Consider the following 9,833-nt stretch of genomic DNA (forward strand, 5'->3'; position numbering starts at 1 on the left):
ACAACACCGAAAATAACCGGTATAAGATCGATTTATCAAACCTTTTTTGAAGTTATTTTATTGGAAGCCACAAGGTGGATTGACTTGTTTTTTTTGTTGACTGTTCAGGCCAAAGACGGGCTTCCAGTTCTGGCTGGAGGAGAACAGGAAGAGTATCACAGCTGACCAGCCAGACCTGGAGGAGACTGACATCATCAAAGAGGCAATGGGGCGCTTCAGGACGCTGTCAGCTGAGGAGCGACTGGTGAGAAACACTGAGGGGTTCAGAGAGGAGGGTTTGGATCATATGGCATCCTGGGAAACTAAAAAAATTACAAACATTTGAGCAAAATCATCTGGAATATACTAGGGGTGGGAATCACCAGAGGCCCCACGATACAATATTATCACGATACTTAAGTCAAGATACAATATTATTGTGATTTTAAAAGTTGTGTTATTCTGCGATTATATTTACCTATTATCTAACTTCAAATAATGTCCCCAAATGAAATCTTTGTCAGTCCTGCTGACCTCTACTGGACCATCTAGTGAACTGTAAAACCAGAGCGGGGATTGTTGGAACGGTGGAAAGACGAACCAAGACGGCTTTTGATGGTTTTATTTTTGTTAATGTTGACTTTGAATGAAATGTGTTTTACGATGACAAATTGAGTGTTTGTTTCAATGGAGTCTGGTGGGTTGGACGACGGCGACACCGGGGATGTTTCACGTTAAACAAAAAGGATCTTAAAAAAGGTCTTTGTCTATAAGGATGTTGTCAGACACTTAGAACAATAATCTGAGCATAAAACAACCATTTTTGCGGACCGAAATTGAAGTTGCGCAATTGTAGCTTGTCTCACCTCTGCCGACTGCAGCGGTCTTGCTTGAAGGAGAAATCCGGCACAAAATGAACCTAGGGGTTAATAACACGTGTACCGAGTCGACCGTTCTCTGGGATGTTTTCATACTAATCGAATGTGACCATTTTTAACGCAAACCGCTAACTAGCTTATAAAGCTAGTCATTGGGGCACCGGTAAAGTAAAAAGACATCGCTATTTCTACACCATGAACAAGGCTCAAAATGGCACCACACTTCCAAGGTAGCATAATGAGGGTCCCTACATGTAAACCGAAAGCATTGAGAACAAAGAGTTTATAAAGACAGACTTGTATGTGAACGGTACTGTCTTTCTAAACTATCTTTTTAATAAACTGTCTGTACACTTACAAAGTTCTCAATGCTTCGGTCTACATGTAGGGACCCTCATTATACTACCATGGAAGTGTGGTGCTATTTTGAGCCTTGTTAGCGGTGTAGAAACAGAGATTTCTTTTTACTTTACCTGTGCCCCGGTGACTAGCGTTATAAGCTAGTTAGCAGTTTATGCTAAAACTGGTCACATTCGACTAGCATGAAAACATCCCAGAAAACGGTCGACTCGGTAATCATGTTATTAACTTAACTGATTTCTATTTTTAATACCGGACCAATTTCAAAATGTGTTGTTCCCATCAGTCACTTAGACACAAAAACACGGGAAAAGTCCAGGTTGAAAAATACGGAAGTTAGTCTTTAAAGACCCCTGTGAATGAATCCCTATAAAAGCCCATACGTTTGTATGATGAACTGTTTTTATTCTGTCTGATAGTAGGAGGTGTTGCAGAGCCCTGTAGTGTCACATAGATTTGAAAGATATCCAGATTTTAAAATCAGTTTTTCTCTATGCGCTGCAGTCATTCCATAAGTGAATAAATTAAAGTGATTTGTGTCGGTAGGTTATGACACACCTCACCCTTTTAATTCACTTGAGTGCTAATAGACCTCAATGTGTGTGTTTGTATATTAGCCCGGTCCTGACCCTGCATACATCAAGACTCTCAGCAGAGAACTGGATGACACTCGACAGAAGAGAGGGAAAGAAAAGAAGTGGATGTGAGGGGGAGGGGAGGCACGCCTGTTGCCTGGGAACCCTGTCGAGTGTGTTTTGGCAGCGTGGGCACAATGCATTGATCTTATGATAATACTGTGTGAGACACAGTGGGGTGGTCAATCTCAGGAGAAATAAGTGGGATGACACATTTTTTTTTCAGCTATTTTAAAGGACAATTCCAGCCTGATTTACATTTGTGTTCTTTTAAATATCTGTTCATCACTTCAATTGGAATTCAGATTCAAATTCAGTTTTTGCATCAGAAACATTCAAGTCCTCGACGAAATGAACACAACATAAGTGTAGTTTGGGGAAATATGAACCTCAGACTCAAAGAAAAATATATATTTTTTTTAATCTAGAAGATAAGAGGGCTAGTTTTTTTTAATTTATTTATATATAAAGGATTTTTAAGAGCTTTTTTGGAGGTTAAGTATTCATTACATTTGCAATGTATATTCTCAAATATGCCGTTACCATTAATATTTGTTGTAACTTCTTAAAGAGGTGATAGAATGATTATATAGGGTGTTTCACACTGTTCCTTAAGGTCTCCTAATGGGGTATGTAACATTGATTAATTGGGCTGAAAATGGCCTGGTTGCTATTTTATGGGCACTTGTGCATCCCTGTGTTTTGGCCCTATTTGGAACGAGAGTTTTTCTTCCAAATATGGTATGCTCATGAATATTTAGATGAGCTACAGCTACCCTAAGGTCTTACAAAGCTAACGCTTGTGTCCAGTTTCAATTTAATGCATTTTTGTGAATTTGAGGGTTTTCGTTAGCTAGCTTTCATTGATAGAGCTCCATCCGAACATTTAGCAGGAAGAGGAGAGGGAGAGCTGCAGGCCCTGGAGCTCCGTCAGGGCCTCGGCATTTGGTAGTCGAGTCACCCAGAAAGGGTGACTTTGCGCGGGTATGGAGCGCCGTGGGCTGCCGGCCATGACGGAGATCCATCTAGCTCACAGCGGGCCAGGGTCTGTGAAGGAGGACACGCCAGGCGGCGAGGCAACAATGTCCGCTGTCACGTTAGCCTGCTGTGCTCCCGCTGAACTCCAACACACAGTCGGACAAAATTTGCAATTAGCCATCAATTTTCGTAAAACGGCCCATATTTGACATAGTTGATTTCTTGCATTAAAAAAAGTCTCAGAAGTGAATTTAGTGATGAAAGAGCAGATGAACAATGTATACAATTCAAAGATCTGCGCGACCTAGATTCACAAGACAAACTGGTCCCAGATCCGTCAGTGGCCTATGTAAATTTTGGGGCATTACAAAGATAGAAGGTAGAGCCAAATAAGGAGAGGTTGAGGAGTTGACGTCAACTTTTAGCTTTGAGATTTGCCCGTTTTCAGCAGCAATTTCAAATTGTGAGTTTTGCTGAGGAAAGTCATTGGGATTTTGAGGTTCTATGTATGTCCTATTTACCCTCCAAACTCTCGTTATTAATCTATGACAAGGTAAAATCGGTTTTGCATTCTATCACCCCTTTAAGCCCAATTTTTTACTTTTGGCAGGCGTGATTTTGTGTTCTGCCTGTGTCCGTAAGGGCAGCACAAAAATAACTGTTTCATCAACATGTCAACGTGTCCGTAGTCTCGCTTTGCCAGACCTTCCTCCAAGCATAGAGTCCACACAGTATTCCGGTATAGGAGAATAACGTTTGTAGCGTTTAGTAAGGCGCTGATGCAGAGTACCTCTCCATGGTGGTCTGCTGCTTGTAGTGTTTAGTAAGGCGCTGATGCAGAGTACCTCTCCATGGTGGTCTGCTGCTTGTAGCGTTTAGTAAGGTGCTGATGCAGAGTACCACTCCATGGTGGTCTGCTGCTTGTATTGTTTAGTAAGGTGCTGATGCAGAGTACCTCTCCATGGTGGTCTGCTGCTTGTAGCGTTTAGTAAGGTGCTGATGCAGAGTACCTCTCCATGGTGGTCTGCTGCTTGTAGCATTTAGTAAGGTGCTGATGCAGAGTACCTCTCCGTGGTGGTCTGCTGCTTGTAGCGTTTAGTAAGGTGCTGATGCAGAGTACCTCTCCGTGGTGGTCTGCTGCTTGTAGTGTTTAGTCAGGTGCTGATGCAGAGTACCTCTCCGTGGTGGTCTGCTGCTTGTAGCGTTTAGTAAGGTGCTGATGCAGAGTACCTCTCCGTGGTGGTCTGCTGCTTGTAGCGTTTAGTAAGGTGCTGATGCAGAGTACCTCTCCGTGGTGGTCTGCTGCTTGTAGTGTTTAGTAAGGCGCTGATGCAGAGTACCTCTCCGTGGTGGTCTGCTGCTTGTAGCGTTTAGTAAGGCGCTGATGCAGAGTACCTCTCCATGGTGGTCTGCTGCTTGTAGTGTTTAGTCAGGTGCTGATGCAGAGTACCTCTCCATGGTGGTCTGCTGCTTGTAGTGTTTAGTAAGGTGCTGATGCAGAGTACCTCTCCATGGTGGTCTGCTGCTTGTAGTGTTTAGTAAGGTGCGGATGCAGAGTACCTCTCCATGGTGGTCTGCTGCTTGTAGTGTTTAGTAAGGTTTAGTACTCTGCTGATGCAGAGTACCTCTCCATGGTGCTCTGCTGCTTGTAGTGTTTAGTAAGGTGCTGATGCAGAGTACCTCTCCATGGTGGTCTGCTGCTTGTAGCGTTTAGTAAGGTGCTGATGCAGAGTACCTCTCCATGGTGGTCTGCTGCTTGTAGGGTTTAGTAAGGCGCTGATGCAGAGTACCTCTCCATGGTGGTCTGCTGCTTGTAGCGTTTAGTAAGGCGCTGATGCAGAGTACCTCTCCATGGTGGTCTGCTGCTTGTAGCGTTTAGTAAGGTGCTGATGCAGAGTACCTCTCCGTGGTGGTCTGCTGCTTGTAGCGTTTAGTAAGGTGCTGATGCAGAGTACCTCTCCGTGGTGGTCTGCTGCTTGTAGCGTTTAGTCAGGTGCTGATGCAGAGTACCTCTCCGTGGTGGTCTGCTGCTTGTAGCGTTTAGTAAGGTGCTGATGCAGAGTACCTCTCCGTGGTGGTCTGCTGCTTGTAGCGTTTAGTAAGGTGCTGATGCAGAGTACCTCTCCGTGGTGGTCTGCTGCTTGTAGCGTTTAGTAAGGCGCTTATGCAGAGTACCTCTCCGTGGTGGTCTGCTGCTTGTAGCGTTTAGTAAGGCGCTGATGCAGAGTACCTCTCCATGGTGGTCTGCTGCTTGTAGTGTTTAGTCAGGTGCTGATGCAGAGTACCTCTCCATGGTGGTCTGCTGCTTGTAGTGTTTAGTAAGGTGCTGATGCAGAGTACCTCTCCATGGTGGTCTGCTGCTTGTAGTGTTTAGTAAGGTGCGGATGCAGAGTACCTCTCCATGGTGGTCTGCTGCTTGTAGTGTTTAGTAAGGTGCGGATGCAGAGTACCTCTCCATGGTGGTCTGCTGCTTGTAGTGTTTAGTAAGGTTTAGTACTCTGCTGATGCAGAGTACCTCTCCATGGTGCTCTGCTGCTTGTAGTGTTTAGTAAGGTGCTGATGCAGAGTACCTCTCCATGGTGGTCTGCTGCTTGTAGCGTTTAGTAAGGTGCTGATGCAGAGTACCTCTCCATGGTGGTCTGCTGCTTGTAGAGTTTAGTAAGGCGCTGATGCAGAGTACCACTCCATGGTGGTCTGCTGCTTGTAGAGTTTAGTAAGGCGCTGATGCAGAGTACCACTCCATGGTGGTCTGCTGCTTGTAGTGTTTAGTAAGGTGCTGATGCAGAGTACCACTCCATGGTGGTCTGCTGCTTGTGCCGTGTAGCAGCTGCAGATGTTGTTGGACGTTGATGGCGAATACGGCTGTGCTCCAAAGTGTGAGCGCGGCTAAAGTGGTAAAACAAGTTTATGGTATTACCATATTATTATTATTATTATTATTATTATTATTATTATTATATATTATTATTATTATGGTCTGATGACATTGGTCTGACTACGGTCAGACTTATAAAATCCCCAAAACTGCCATACTGACTTTTCCTGTTTTATCAACGATTTCCTCGCTCGCTGCGGCACTCACTTTCCACTCCACGCCGGTTCTGTTATTGAAGAACACGAGACAGTGATGTGGCGCAACCAAACATGATACTGTTACATGATTGGCTGTTAGTGTCACTCCCCACGTTGCTAGGTTGCCAGAGAGTGAGGGCCTTTGTTCATGCAACCAAACTTTATTCACAACCTCTGGTTTCTTCTGATGAAGAAAAACAAGTTATCGAACGTTTTATCGGGTCCTTTGCACCATAACCTTGTGAGACCGTCCTGATCTCGCGAGCTCCAGTTTTCCACTCGCAGATCAGTCTGGCATCTTGAGATAGAGAAAATTTGGAGCCGTTAGCCAAACGACCGGGCCAATCAGCGTTGGTTTTGAGGCGGGTTAGGTGGTGACAGACGGATGGTTTATCCAATCAGCTAACCAGTACTTTCAGACAGCGGTCCGGTAACCTGAAATGGTGCCTTTTATTCCTAAATTTTCGTTACACAAACGTCAAATATCCTTTACTGACATGTTGCTTGCTTGCTGAGCTAACAAGCTATGCTTTGCCTGCAGCAGCAGGGGCGAGCTTGTGGTTGTATTTTCATACGCTTCGTGGATCTGATTGGTTGATTTGGCCCGTCTATCACCAACATAGGTGATAGACAGATGGTTTATCCAATCAGCTAACCAGTATTTTCGCCCCTTCCCAAAAGTTCTCCAACGGAAAGTTCCCAGATGGATATGCCGAGCAAATGTGAAGCGATCCATCTGGTGGAGTCAGGTTACTTTGCACTATGACCTCAAGCCAAACACCCCTAGAAGCTTTTTTCTCCTGGGTCTAACATTGGGAGAGTTAGCATTATCAGCTGAATAGCTTATTAGCGCAGGGGCTAATGGATCCACGTTTGTATCTCGTAAATGACCCCACTAATAATGCCCAAAATGATACCAAACTTCTACACTAGTACAAATACGTTATGCACTCATAAAACGATGGATTGGAAAATTTGTAAGTACACCAGAAGTCTATGTAAATAAGTAAATGCTGTAGTAAAACTAGCAGGAGACAAGTTATAATTGAGGTAAGTTTGGAGACATTACCTTATTTAATCATTAAATTAATACATATTTTTGTTGTATCTCTTTTCGGTGTTGTAATTTGTAAATTTAAACACATGGCAGCTGATTGGACGAACGCGTCACTTGGGTCTTGCTGCTCCCGAATTTCAAAACAGACTCTAATGGCGTCTCGTTCTGAATACGATCTCGTATTTTACGAAAATAGTTCACCGAAACATGTTTCTGAAAACATTTTAAGTGAGAAATAGGCCATACAGTTGCTGAATGTGTCTGTTTTTTTGATTGACAAAGGTCATTTAAAAAGATTTTCGTCAGATTTTGAGAGACACCGAGCCGACCGCTCCTCAAATATCAAGTGGGAGAGCTAGGACGGCATATATATATATATATATATATATATATATATATATATATATATATATATATATATATATATATATATATATATATATATATATATATTTATTAACTATATATATATATATATTTATTAAAATATATATATATATATATATTTATTAAATATATATATATATATTTATTTAAATATATATATATATATATATATATATATATATATATATATATATATATATATATATATATTTAATAAATAAATAAATAAGCATCTGGTTTGGGAACACTTTGAATTTCATGTTACCTAAATAAAACAATAGACAGAACTGCTACTGTGTGCATGTATTGTGCAACATGCATTCAATATGCTAATTTTAGCTATATATCATATGCTGAAGTATATTTCTGGAGTGTTTAAAAGAAAAAATAACAAGAATCGTACAGAACCGGAAACCGTGACCCTAAAACAGTGATACGAAGCGAACCGTGGGTTTTGTGAACCGTACCACCCCTACTAAGTAAAGTCAATATTCATGGAGACTTATTCCTGCTTCAGTTTTCTTTGGGTTATTTCTTATCAAAGGCAGGAGCGTCTCAGTCACGTGATGAATAGTAACATTGACCCCCATCCCGCAGGAATCCCATCCCGCAGGATCCCATAGGATTCCTGTGACCCACAGGATTTCTGAAGAGAAAAAAACGAAAATCCTCACCCTTGAGGAACCAGAACCGAAGGATTTTCCTTTTTAATAAATGACCCAAACTATTAATCTGTTATCAAAAATGTTGACTGGTTTTCTGTCCATCACCTCAATGGCATCTGAGCCTTCAAACTGGACTCTGATGTGATTTCCATCTTCTCACTGATACCTGTAGCAACACGTCGACACCATTTTTATCATTAAAATCAAACTCCGTAACAGCGTTTCAGTTTGGTTATTTAATAAACTGGAAAATGATGCTGAGGGGCCTGAAACCTACGTTGTATGAGTCTGTGTGTGTGTTTGTCTGTGTTTGTCTGTGTTTCTGTGTGTCCTAATTGCATTATTCTGTCCAAATACAATAAAATGACAATTAACTAGCGAGACGTCACAGCTTGTAGCATCTACCAGCTTTGTAATGGTGGTGTTTGTGTGTGTTTGCTTGGTTGGTGTTTGTGTGTGCTTGCTTGGTTGAATGTGTGTGTGTGTGTGTGTGTGTGTGTGCTGTGTGTGTGTGTGTGTGTGTGTGTGTGTGTGTGTGTGTGTGTGTGTGTGTGTGTGTGTGTGTGTGTGTGTGTGTGTGTGTGTGTGTGTGTGTGTGTGTGTGTGTGTGTGTGTGTGTGTGTGTGTGTGTGTGTGTGTGTGTGTGTGTGTGTGTGTGTGTGTGTGTGTGTGTGTGTGTGTGTGTGTGTGTGTGTGTGTGTGTGTGTGTGTGTGTGTGTGTGTGTGTGTGTGTGTGTGTGTGTGTGTGTGCGCTGCCAGTCCACACACCAGGCCTGATGATTCAGCCCGGCTCCATTACGTCCACGAAAGGGCTTCCTTTTGTCTTGCCTTAGAGAGAAAGAGGGGAAAAAAAATAAAGGCATGAGGAGGGAAAAGAGGCAGCAGCCTGTCAGTAGTGATTATACATGACAGGATGCAATTTGTGTGTGTTCGTTCGGAGTCTAGATTTAAAACAGAAGAACAATACTGTTTTGTCTTTTGGAAATTAACGTGCATTTCATGTCCTCGTTTTGTTCAGTTGTGGACAGAAAGAGCAAAAGGCCAAACTGGAGACGCAGCAGATCTGAAGAAGAGGAAGAGAGCTGGAGGAGGTGTGGAAAATGACAATGGACAGGTGGAAGCCGATGAAAATAGTTCCAAGAAGAAGAAATCTTTGGATCCCTCCTCAAAGCTTTCAGCTTTTGCTTTTAACAAAACCTAAATATTTGTATTTATTTTTTTGTTCAGATTTATGTGACAACTGTAAAGTCTGTTTGCTGTGTTGATGAAATACGTTCTCTGTTCTTTGAGGCACTTGATCAGAACATTTTAAAGCTCTTAAAATTCCTTCAGAGTTAGTGATGGATCAGATGGGCGTTCAATTATGGAGCATCCTTTGCTTTGATTTTTTCATTTATAACCTTTCTAAAAAAAATAAAAAAAACTTCACTGTATTTTAACAATTGAATAAATGTAAATGTTTGTTAGTTCACATTTCTGTCTTTGATTTCCTTTTTGTTGCATCAACTTTATTCACAAGCAGTGAAAATGTCAACAAATCCGATGAAAAGACCAAAACCAACAAAGTCTATATCTGAATACTTATTGACTTTCCTACTCTGTGTGTGCTCCAGCTCTTAGCTCCAATCTCATTGGCTCCTATGGAAAATATTACATAAAAATCCTCCTTACTTTTAGTGTCTAGTATGGGTCAAACTCCAGAAAGCCTGGGGCCGTATTACAGAAACTTCTTAACCTGCAGATCCTGTCTTACTGGTAACAGTAATTAGGATTATTACCTGATTTAGCAAAAAAGCCATTACAGATTGTTTCTAAGTCAATG

General features: G+C 42.0%; 1 protein-coding gene across 3 annotated transcripts in view; it reads left to right on the forward strand.

Annotated features, from left to right (window-relative positions):
- The window catches only part of wdhd1 (WD repeat and HMG-box DNA binding protein 1), a 37,666-nt gene extending 28,184 nt beyond the window's left edge, over positions 1-9,482 (forward strand). For all 3 annotated transcript variants that reach the window (XM_028574397.1, XM_028574414.1, XM_028574406.1), the window contains exons 24-26: positions 1-19; positions 109-244; positions 9,030-9,482. The exon at positions 1-19 is cut by the window's left edge and continues 124 nt beyond it. In XM_028574397.1, the coding sequence (XP_028430198.1) occupies positions 1-19; positions 109-244; positions 9,030-9,212 (338 nt within the window). In that variant the 3' untranslated portion in view covers positions 9,213-9,482. The remainder of the gene's footprint in view (positions 20-108; positions 245-9,029) is intronic.
- Positions 9,483-9,833: the final 351 nt, after the last annotated feature.

Source organism: Perca flavescens, chromosome 1 (assembly GCF_004354835.1).
Source record: "Perca flavescens isolate YP-PL-M2 chromosome 1, PFLA_1.0, whole genome shotgun sequence".
NCBI classification, from domain to species: Eukaryota; Metazoa; Chordata; class Actinopteri; order Perciformes; family Percidae; genus Perca; species Perca flavescens.